Here is a 12346-nt window from a genome sequence, read left to right as displayed (position 1 = left end):
AAGCAGAAAAACCTAACATAAAAGAGGGTGATGTTGTTTTGTTAAAAGACACTCAAATCAAACGTAATGAATGGCCTGTTGGTATTGTAGTTAAGGCTATTCCCAGTAATGACAAAAGGGTAAGAAAACTTGAAGTCAAGATTGTAAAACAAGGTTCTGTTAAGACGTATATGAGACCTGTTACTGATGTAATTGTACTTTTGTCTGAAAATGGGGATAAAGGTTAAATAGTGGTATATTCATTAATATACCAGGCGGGGAGTGTACTGTTGACCCATTTAATACTTTATTTGTTATAAAGTTGATTGCCGCCCTCTAGTGGACGCCTTTGGTTTTAAGTTTTGTTTTTCTACCGCACGTGCTCACTTACAAGCGTGATCGGTTCGCAGTCTGACAGAATACGTCTCTGTTTTCGGCCTTGGGGCATCTTTGTCCGTAAGTTTGGCTTGTTTTGTGTTATAATATTGTTTTCTTGTATTGTTATAAATATCTGAAGGTTGGAACGGTGGTTTTGGCGCATTCGCGGTGTTGCTTATTGCTAGTTTCTTTGCTAGCTCCGTCCTGTGTTTGGGCTGGGTAGTGGGGCCTTTATTTTTGTCGTAACATGCACGATTTGTTAATACACATCTTTTGTGTGTTTGTTGCAGTTTTACAAAAAAAGGAAAAACGGAAAAAAGAAAAAGACAAAGAGACAAATGTGGAAATAAACGTCCGTAAAGACAAGTCTTTTCCATATGGTCGTGTGGACTCTCTTTTTTGTATGTTCGCTATCTGTCTAGCCCTGGTAGAGACGCCATCGTGAGGACAGAATAGCCATATTGGATCAAAGATTTGATTTGTTGGTGTGTGCGGTCGGAGTCACAGGGTGAGCCGATGTTGCAAATGCCCTTCGCCATAACAGTTGGTTCCTTGGCCTGGACTCAGCTGTGATCTTACTTGTCACCACAACGTTCTGGGCCTTGACTTTGTCGAAGGAGAGAAACGGGTCTTGCACTTGGCAGCGTCTGTGCACCAGCATGGGTTGGATGATGCGATTTTCAGCCGCGGCTCTCTGGATCTCTGTCTGCACACGCTCCTCGTGCGTCATGAGCGATTCCCTGTATCTCTTGGCTTCTTCTTCCTTCCTCTCTCGCTCTTTTATTTGTCGTTTCTTCAGCAGGACACGATGGTGATCGGCCACAGAGCTGTTGAACTGCATGCACTGTTTTGCGGCCTTCTTCTGCTCGGGAATTCGGCCCTGAAGCACTTGATCTCTACGGGCTGGTATCCAGCCTTCGCGTAACGCGAGGTCGGCGGGAGAGTGAGCTTTTCCTGTCTGACTTCAGGACGATTTGTTAAAACCACTTTGTTGGTGTCTGCGGTCGGAGTCACAGGGTGAGCCGATGTTGCAAATGCCCTTCGCCGTAACAGTTGGTTCCTTGGCCTGGACTCAGCTGTGATCTTACTTGTCACCACAACGTTCTGGGCCTTGACTTTGTCGAAGGAGAGAAACGGGTCTTGCACTTGGCAGCGTCTGTGCACCAGCATGGGTTGGATGATGCAATTATCAGCCGCGGCTCTCTGGATCTCTGTCTGCACATGCTCCTCGTGCGTCATGAGCGATTCCCTGTATCTCTTGGCTTCTTCTTCCTTCCTCTCTCGCTCTTTTATTTGTCGTTTCTTCTGCAGGACACGATTGTGATCGGCCACAGAGCTGTTGAACTGCATGCACTGTTTTGCGGCCTTCTTCTGCTCGGGGAATTCGGCCCTGAAGCACTTGATCTCTACGGGCTGGTATCCAGCCTTCGCGTAACGCGCATTCATCATAATTTTCGCAATTTTCTTTATGTAAGAAAGAAAGTAATGTAAAGTAAGGTTAAAGAAATGTCAGCTTTCAGTCCTGTAACGATCTCTGTTGTCTGTGTTCACGTACACGATTGCGTCAATCCGACTGTGGGGTGCGACCCTGTCACACATATAACTGTCTACGGCTTTGAGGCTTTGTGATGTCACACAGGCGCCGAACACGATGAAGTCACTCATTAAAGTTACCGTGGTGATTTTCAGGTTCTAGAACGTGATGTCACTCATCAGAGTTACCGTGGTGATTTTCAGGTTCTAGATGATGTCACTCATCAAAGTTTCTTTCTGCTGAAATCTCTTAAAGATGCATTCATAAACACTGTACCAGAGCCAAGAAATTCTGAATTTGAACATTATTAATTTTACCAGCACCTGTCTGTATTAAACATTATTGATCTACAGAATGTCGTGATGTCGTCTGAAGCAGCAGTAAAGTAGTTCAAAAAAGGTCATCACAACATTCTAGAATCTCTGCAGCTTAACCCTTCCAGACCTAAGGGCAATTAAATACATTTTTCTTCATTTTGCTTTTAAAACTCCCCATTTTACCCCCTAATGAAGTGTTATACATAATTTTTTCAGTACAATCTGTTATTTCACAATCTGCTGCTGTAGTCGTGTCATTTGGCTGAACTAAAAACTACAAGACCAGAAATACAAATGAAAAAATAAAATTCACACTCTTGTATAAACAACTTTTAGGACATAAAAAATGTTTAATTTAGGACCTTGCAAAATATCAAGTCTGCAAATAAACAAAAAATTTAATTTCCTCAAAACAAAAACAAAAAAGTGCAATGTCATGGAAACAGCTGGAGTCAGGTCCAGGGCACAGAGCCACATCACTTCCTGCATTTCCATGGGGTTTTTGTTCATTATTAATTAAGTCTTTGTTCATGCTTTATTAAGGCTAAGTAAGGTGTAGTTATTATAAAGTGTTACCGTTATTTTTTTTGTAACTTGCGTTGGGAAAAGTGGGTGGACAGTGTACTCCCGCGTAGCACGCCCTCTACACCTCTGATTGTGACTACAGGAGTTTTTTATCGGCGATGCAACTAGGGCTGGGTATCATTATGAAGCTGCCGGTAGGATACATACCTCGATATGTAGGCCATGATACGATACACATCTCGATATAGTGCTTTTTCGGTTCGATACGATATATTTCAAATCAGTTCGATACGGTTCAATAAAAAATAATGGCTAAATAATGGCTGTGACACTAAAAGTCTTTGTTAAACCACTTTTTGTGCTAAGTTCATAAGAAACACAAACATTTTAATCCTGAAAACAGTGAAAATGTCAAATGTGTTGCATACATGAGTTTCTTTCCTCTAAACAAGCAACAAAACTGTAGTGCTGTAACAAAATAATTTAGTAAAATGTACCAAAAAATTGACTTGGCGATATAATGATACAGCGGCCGACGATATCGATACTGTATCATTACATTAAACGATACGATATATTGATATTTTGATATTTTTTGCACACCCCTAGATGAAAAGGGTCTTTATACTGTATTTCTATATAATAATATGGCTTTTATAACCATAGTTATTGAGTTAGTTATTGAGGAGTGGATTGTTTCAGACGGAGCACTACTGAAGCCTAGGTGTGAAATGCATGCTCCGCCACTGAAAACTAGACCAACATTTTAAGTTTATGCATACATACCAATCAAAAGTTTGAACACATGATCTCATTCAGTGTTTATTTTCTTTGCTTATTACTTTCTACATTTTAGATATCTACAGAAAGCATCAAATATAAGATACAAGATATATATAATTATGTTAGGGTGACCATATTTCCGTTTGTGAAAACCCAGACACCTTACCGGGGGTGGGAGGTGGGGCCTCGACATTGAGCTACACTCTTCCCTCGCTATATCACGGTTCATCTTTCGTGGTCTCACTGTTTCGCTGATTTTTTTTTTTATTTTTTTTGTGTCGATTTTGCATGTTTTTTTTTGTTTTTTTTGTTTTTTTACACACTGGTGGGTCAGTATTAAACCAGGTCTAAACCAGGACTAATCTTAGATTTATGAGAGAGAACGCCGAGCAGTTTGTCCGCAAAGCGCAATCGGGCAATTGCCGAGTCCTGGTTTAGTCCTGGTTTACTCCTGTTTTAGTCCTAGTTCATTCCTGGATTAATCCTCCTCTTCAGTCCTGGAATCAGTCCTAGGTTAGTCCTGGGTTAGTCCTGGTTTAGTCTTAGTTCAGTTCATGGTGTAGGCAGCGCAAAATTTGATATAATGTCAGGTTAACGGGCAGGTGCGGTGTTATACTGCGCGGGTGCGGTGTTATTCACGTATCGAGGGTTATTTTTAGAACGTAACCCCACAATAAACGAGGGACCACTGTACTCTCACTTCGTGCACATGGTCTCTCAGTTGTCCCGACCTGGATGGAAAACGGAAAATTTGTTGTACAAGTCATTGTTAAATGTGCATTTGCATGTAGCAGGCTGACTGACTGTTTGTGTTTGCTCGCTCCTTCTGAGTCACAGAGAACTAAGAGAGACGCTCAGTTTAATGCCTCCAATGAACGGTAATGAAAACCCGGACAATTCCACCACTTTAAAAAAAAACGTGGACGCCCAGGACAGGACGCAAAATACGGACATGTCTGGGGAAAAACGGACGTTTGGTCAAACTAAATTATGTCCAAACGTTTGACAGGTGGTGTATATTTCTGTGACGTCTCCACACACTGTCGCTCTTGTTTTGAGTGTGTTGTTGAGTTGGACGCATATTCATATTTGGGGATCACATATTGTTTAAAGAGGGTATTTTACTTCTGTAGGGTATTAGTTTCTAACACATAGCATATTTACATGACCATATAACCTTTTATTGTTTTGAAAATGCTACAGGCCCTTTGAAATCCTGTCATCAGAATGCATGTGAGACAATACATTTAGTTAATTTGTTTCTCTGATAAGAAGGATGAGTATTTCAGCTTCACAAAAAGTACAATTTATTATGAAATGTGTAATATATCTGTATTTATGTGTAATAGATCTGTAGTTAGGAGTTGCGTCGTCTGAGGAAAAGGGGCGTGTTGGTGTGTGTATCGCTAGGCAACGTCCTCAGACCTCCGATGGTTAAACGAACGCACCATAAGTCTTTCTCAAATTCCATTCCATTCCATTACAATTACAAGCGAGCAAGCATCAGCCAAAAGTTTTTCAGTTAGTTGCTCTCCCCCCTTGTCTGTTGAAAACCAAACACCTAACACAGAATACTGAAAATGTGTTGTTCAAATCCATTTAGTAAAATGTCGTTCTTAGACAAAATGTCGATTATAAACTTATCACCAACAAACTCCCTGAACAAGTTCTATGATGAGCGTGTGGCATCGCCGGATAAACCGTGGGATTTAGACTGGGATTATCCTCTCGATACAGTGGAGTACGATCCCTTTGAGACAGCAACACTTTTTAGAGAGCAGCCCTCCTTTATAAAACCCACTTACGATTTTAAAAGTGAAGGCAAATCAACAAATCAGCCAAATCGAGCTCCGAGCCCAGCGAGCCAGCCGAGCCAGTCTCCTCAAAAAGGACGTATCTACCCATCCGTGATGATACACCAATTCCAGAGCTGGTGGACACATACGCCTGGAGCAGACCCTATGCCCACACTGGCTATGGCCTTGACCGTCCCAAGTACCAGAGTACAGAGACGCTGACTTGCAGCTTTAGGGCCACGTCCCCCTCAAAAGATTTCATAGTGGACAAGAACAAAACTAAAATGGAACAGTCTTCGGTAAAATTCCCAGAAGCAGACACATCCTTCGGAATCCCAAAGACTACCCTCTCCAGGCCAGAGATGGAGTATGAATCCGACAGTGACTCCATCTGTGATTTGACCGAAACTGAGCCGTCCCCTGTGAAATTACCAGAAGTAGACACCTCCTTCAGAATTCCAATGACCAACCTCAACAGACTAGAGGTAGTGTATGAATCGAATGGTGAATACCGTTGTGATTTGACAAGTTCAAAGAGGGCTTCAACTAAAAGACATTCTCCACTGAAAACACCACAGACCAATCAAACCAGTTCCACCCAGGCCCAAACCCCAACATGGACATGAACCGCACAGACCAGGGCCATAAGCCCAGTGAGCTCCCCAGAGGAAGACACGACACTAACGAGGATTAGAGAAACTAAAACCTTACCAGGGAAGGTCTGGAGAAAGCCAAAACCAATCTTAAACTTCAGTAACTCAAGGTGTAAGACGAATAGTCAACCTGACTCTGCCCAAGACCACCCCAAACACCAGAATCCAGAAAGGTACATGAGTCCAGGCAAAGAGCTGAGTGCCAGTGCTAATTACACTCCCCCCTTCAGTCCAAGAGACAAGGCTGATAAGGGGCATTATTTTGACCTGAAAGCACCAGAGACAGAACAAACAACTATCCAGGTCAAGACCAAGACATGGTCCCCACAGACTGTGGCCCAAGAAACATCGTCTTTCCCAGAGAAGGACGAGGTCGACGTCAGCTGGGACCCAGTTCTTAGTAGCAGCCCTGAAGACCCTGCCAAGTACCAGAGTACAAAGAAGCAGACTGAGGTCGAAGAAACACCGAAGTCTGTGGTCAAGGAAACACTCAAGTCCCCAGAGAATATTAAGATCGAAGTCAGCTGGAACGTAGTTCATAGTAGAAGCCTGTTCTGGGACACTTCCCCTTCAGAGGATATGGGAGTGGACGATTCACTCATTGACTTAACTAGGTTAACTAGGTGCCATCAAAACACAGCACAAACGCACAAAAAATCTGGTAATTTGACTGTAGCGTCATCAGTGAAAGAGACAAACGCCTCCTTGGGAGCACAAAGGACCACACTTCCCAAGCAAACGACACCATTCAGTGCCAGGAACTGGGACTCAGTGCTTCAGTCCAATCCTCAAACTGGCTCTGACCAACAACTCTCAAAAGACCAGAGTCCAAAGAGGTACCAAAGTCCAGAGAGAGAGCAAAATCCCAGTCCTAAGTGCACGCCCCCCTCCAGGCGAAAAGGCGTGGCCAATAAGGGACATTATTTAAGCCAGAAAGCACCAATGACAGACAAAACAAAAACCAAAAAATCCCAAAAAAAGGTCAAGACTCAAATGTCCCAAATGAGTGAAGGCACTATAGCCAAGAAACTTGAAAAGCCACACAAAGTAATACTTGTCAAATCAGCTTATGGTTCTGATGAGCTTCTCAGTTCAGAATCGGAGTCCCCAGTCGCTAAGACCAACTGGGACCACTTACTCGGTACCAGCCCTGAAACCTGCACTGGCCAAGATCCCCCCAAAGACCAGAGTCCGGAAAACTACCAAAGTTCAGACAGAGGCAAAAGGGGCATTGCTAATAAGGGACATCATTTAGGTCTAAAAACAGAGACAGACAAAACAAATAACAAAAAATTCGGGAAAAAGGTCAAGACTCAAACGTCCCAAATGAGTGAAGGCACTATAGCCAAGAAACTTGAAAAGCCACACAAAGTAATACTTGTCAAATCGACTTATGGTTCTGATAGAGATTGGCAATTCCAGATCTGAAATTATCCAAATGATTCTAGTGAAGGTGTATGGAGTTTAAAAACACAGTGGAACTGAGTGTTTTCTGTTGGAGAGAAGAACTCAGCCTAAATATGCAGAATTTGTGTGTTAAACATGTGTGAAACAAAACAAAACACTACTCCAAGAATGTTTGTGATGAGAAAACATAGATCAGACCATTGCGTAATACGGGCTCTTTAATGTCAATTATGAGCCAAACATTTTCTGACTGTACATGTTACTAAAAGTGCATTTGGCCTTTTGCCTGATTAGTGCACCAAAACAACAGCTCGCGGTATCTACAAAGGAAGCAGCTCTCAGCGAGGGACCCGGCGGCGCTTTGCTGCTTTTAAAAGAGTCTGAACCGGCTGTACAGTGGCTTCAAAGCAGAGACACAGACACACTGTTCTTCTCTGAGGCCTGCTTCTATTCTACTGTTCTTTTATGTGCGTTATTTATTTGTGTATATTCCTCGAACGTTGTCTTCTATACAGTTACACCAGTGCTTTTGTGTGTGTTTCAGTCGACATTTTACGTTTCAGTGAGAGAAACAGCAACCACAATACTTTACAGACTACTCTAACTTGCAGTACCTACACTTCCAGTCAAAAGTCTGGACACGCCCTCTCATTCAGTGTTTTTATTTTATTTTTTTATTACATTTATATTTACTACTTTTTACATTTTATATACACATACAGAAGACAGCAAATATATGTTGTGAAATGTATAGAGTTATGTAGCAAAGAGGGTTTTATGTTTCATATTCAAATCCTCACAAAGTCCACTTGTTTTTTTGTTTTGTTTTGTTTGTTTTTGCTGCAAACCCTTGGCCTTCTCTCAATGAGCTTCTTGATGAAATGGTTTTCAGTTCACAGCTGTGCCACGTCAGGGTCAAGAAATGAAAATCAGCGATCAAAGCAAAGAGTAAAGGCTAGTATTTACTTTTTTTTTTTTCATCCAGAACCAGTTTGAAGTTATTTTGAGTTTATTTTTCGTTAACTACATTCCACATGAGTCATTCAGAGTTTTGATACCTTCAGTGATCAAAAACTATGATCACTTATTATGAAGCAGAAACATACACTACAGGTCAAAAGTTTTAGAACACCCTAATTTTTCCCGTTATTTATTGCAATTCAAGTCGTGTAAGTCCAATGAAGAGCTTGAAATGGTACAAAGGTAAAAACTGAAGAGCCAGAGGTTAAAAAAAAAAAAAGATAAAAGATACAAAAGACAAGTTCAAGCTCTGCCAAAACTACCTCAGGAAAAAAAAACAAGATGGTAAACTTGGAGTGACCAGCACAGTGTCCAGACTTAAACCCCATCGAGCTGGTTTTGGGATGAACTGGACAGAAGAGATAAAGTCAAGAAACCTACAAGTGCCACACATTTATGAGAACTTCTGAGACAGACTTGGGAAGAACTTTCTGAAGAATATTTGATTTCTGTTGTAAAAAGAACGAGCCACGAGTTTGTTCAGCTGTTATATCTGCCAAAGGTGGACACTTTCATGAATCAAAAGTTTAGAATACCTTTTGATCAACAGTAAACAGTAAAAATCTGGAAAAAGTGTGATGTTCTAAAACTTTTGAGCGGCAGTGTACATGAAAAAGTGTGTCCAAACTTTTTTCTAGTCGTGTATGTTAGGTAATATCCCGGCTTTATAACATTAAAATTAAGAATATGGAATGTGGTTCAATATGGATTTACTGAGGTGATACGATGTCCAGCTTGATGCTGTAGGTCGGGGGTGGGCAAACTTTTTGGCTCGTGGGCCACAAAAAGTTCAAAAATTTGACAGAAGGGCTGGACCAGGAGCAGATGGATGGAGTGTTTTGGTAATGCACCTCATAAGAGAAAAAAATAAGATATAAACTTGAATTTCAATTAAAAATCATTACAAAGCATTATAACTTTTACTATTATAATTTACTCAAGTTTGGCGGGTCGGATTATAAAGATGAAAGGGCCACATTTAACCCCTGGGCCATAATTTGCCCACCCCTGCTGTAGGTGGTCACCAGTGTTGGGAAGGTTACTTTTAAAATGTATTCCCGTACAGATTACAGATTACATACCCCAAAATGTAGTTTGTAACGTAATCCATAAAGTTACTTAAAGTGAGTAACGTAATCTGGATTACTTGATATTGTCATGTTCTTTAAAACTACGTGAATGTACCAACCACATCCTGAAAATTCTTGTTTGTTCTCTTCAAATTCCATGAATCTCCATGAATAAGCAACTGTTTGTTGTAGAGAAGCAAAGACGAGGAAATCTTAACATGAGATGTTTTGTTTTCTCTGCTAAAAGAAAATAAAAAGCCCAGTCTTTACTTACTTACTACTATATTATTGATAGAGAAATGATTTCTATATGAGATCACTGCTGCCTTAAATTATGTCCACTCTACTGTTAGGTGTCATATTGTTTAGACCTGATTTAGACCTGATTTAGTCCTGGTTTAGTCTTAGTTTAGTCCTGGTTTAGTCCTGCTTTTAGACCTGGTTATTCCTGGTTTAGTTCTGGTTTAGTCCTGGTTTTGCCCAAAATGTGAAAACAGGAAAATACCTCTGTGTAATCCATTTATTTCAATAAAGTAAATGTAATCCAATTACCACTCACTGAAACAGTAACTGTAACTGAATAGTGTTACTCATAATTTGTACTCTGATTACATAACTCCGGTACATGTAATCTGTTACTCCCCAACACTGTTCACGGGCATCAGAGACAAAAAGAGCTGAGAAAAATAAAAAATAACGTTTGGTTTGGCAGCGTTTCCACCTTTAGTCAACACCAATATTCCTGAGTAAACTTTTTCCTGTACATTTGACATTTGTTTTTGTAATACCTGTATCCTAGTGCTAAACATGAAAGAAGTGACACTAATATTCATGCAGTACAAAGTGTTTTCATGTGGCCCATGTCACAAAAGTCATTTATTAAAACGAAATAAAATCATTTATTTCTTTTTAGTTACATAAAAAACAAACAGTGTTCTTATTATGCAAACTATCCTCGTTGGTTACATATTTTTTGAATGAAATCAACATTGAATGCCATAATTTCAAGTTTTGGTTAAGTTTTTTGTGTTTCCTGAAAATTTTGAAAAAAAATGGCGTATGCAATTATTTTAGGAAAGTGTCGATTTGGAGTTTAGAGAGACAGAGGAGGAAATGCAGAGTCACAAAATGAAGCAAAACTCAACTTGATGAGGAAACAACATTTTGAAACAACATTTTGCATAATATAGGTCAGGTTTTTCAATATAAAACCAAAAATAAGAAAATGATTCTTCATTATTTGTCTCCAAAACCATAATGAAAAAAACTAAACAAAACAAAAAAAAACGATAATGGATAACGCATAATCATTTTTTCAGTTTTCAATTTTGTGTTTAAATGAATAATGGAAAAATGGATAACGGACTGAACCAGGACTAAAACAGGTCCGGAACCAGACCAGAACTGAGACCAGGACTGAGTCCGGGACCAGACCAGGACCAGGACTGACACCAGGACTGAGACTGGGAACAGGACCAGGACTGAGACCAGGACTGAGACCAGCACTGAGACCGGAGACTGAATCCAGGACCAGACCGGGACCAGGACTGAGACCAGGACAGAGACCGGGAACAGGACCGGGACTGAGACCGGGACTAAGACTGGGACCAGACCGGGACTGAGACCAGGACCGAGATCGGGAACAGGACCAGGACTGAGACTAGGGCTGAGACCAGGACTGAGTCCAGGACCAGACTAGGAACAGGACCGAGCCCGGGACTGAGACCAGGACCAGACCAGGACTGAGACTGGGACTGAGACCGGGACCAGACCAGGACTGAAAACGGTTTAGTCCTGGTTCAGTCCTGTTTCAGTCTGTATGCGGCTTAAAAGTCCAGTTTTTGCAGCTTAAAAGTTCAGTTCCTGTTTTTTCATTTTGGTTTTAGAGACAAATAATGAAGAAAATTGTTTTTTCATTTTCTTATTTTTGGTTTTATTTTGAAAAACAAATGAATGAATGATACACAGATTTAGGTCTGGGGTGAGTCTTGGACATGAGTCTTTGCGCTCACCTCCTGTGTCCTGCGGCGATCTTCCCTGTAGCCTCCATCTCGTGCACGGCCTGAAGACGACACTTGAGCATCTCTGTGGGAGTGATGGCCGTGGCCGAGAAGATGGAGGCCAGAGAACCCGCACTGGCCTTCTGAAGATCACTGCACAGGAAATCAAATGCATTTTACACTTTATTTTTACAACTTTTGAGAGCTTTTGTTTTATTAAGATTGACTGTCATTAAAACGGTATGTCCAACTGACCTAAGCTCCGCCCCTTGATCCACCCCACACAGGAAGCGCACCAGGTCCTGACACCGCCCGTAGCTGAGGAAGAGCACCGAGGTCTCCGTGATGCTGGACACCAGAGCGGGGCTGGTGCCTTTGTACAGAGACCTGAGTCCTCCCGTCCTGCAGCTGACGGCGAAACAGTGACTGAAGTTGCGGTACAGTGACGGGAAAGTCTGCATCTTCACTTTGGTGGTGTCAAACGGCTGCGCACTCAGGACATAGACAACGCCACCTACACACACGCGCAAGGATAGAATTAAAAGAGTCGTTTATATCTGTATAGAGGCTTTGCACCGTCACGTGTCCCCCATGGCAACGGTACCTTCGCCGCCATGACACCGGGCATGCTATGTCATTGGCTTCAGTAGCATCGGAGAAACATGGGCAGGTTTTGTCGTGTATTTGGTTGTTCTAGACGCTCTGAAAGGGATAAAATGATTCATTTCTTCACTGTTCCTCTGGAAATTACTCATCCGGAGCTCAAACAAGGGAATTATCGAAAAAAAAAGACAAGAATTATGGCTAAAGAACATAAACCGCGAAGAGATTTCCTATGGTACCATCAAGACACACTCACGTCACTTTCATCAAGGTATTTGCTA

The 12346-nt window shown here is 41.5% G+C and overlaps 1 protein-coding gene across 1 annotated transcript in view; it reads right to left on the bottom strand.

Annotated features, from left to right (window-relative positions):
- Positions 1 to 12090, bottom strand: part of LOC110164365 (mitochondrial ornithine transporter 1-like) — a 38691-nt gene extending 26601 nt beyond the window's left edge. The window contains exons 1-3 of the mRNA XM_055166705.1: positions 12084 to 12090; positions 11718 to 11976; positions 11475 to 11615 (exon numbers count right to left, since the gene is read on the bottom strand). Of these exons, the coding sequence (XP_055022680.1) occupies positions 11475 to 11615; positions 11718 to 11976; positions 12084 to 12090 (407 nt within the window). The remainder of the gene's footprint in view (positions 1 to 11474; positions 11616 to 11717; positions 11977 to 12083) is intronic.
- Between the last annotated feature and the right edge of the window lie 256 nt (positions 12091 to 12346).

Source organism: Boleophthalmus pectinirostris, unplaced genomic scaffold (assembly GCF_026225935.1).
Source record: "Boleophthalmus pectinirostris isolate CB_2022bp ecotype Guang Dong unplaced genomic scaffold, ASM2622593v1 HiC_scaffold_9, whole genome shotgun sequence".
Taxonomy (NCBI): domain Eukaryota; kingdom Metazoa; phylum Chordata; class Actinopteri; order Gobiiformes; family Gobiidae; genus Boleophthalmus; species Boleophthalmus pectinirostris.
Note: the sequence above shows the minus strand (reverse complement) of the source record. Positions and strands in the feature narration are given on the sequence as shown.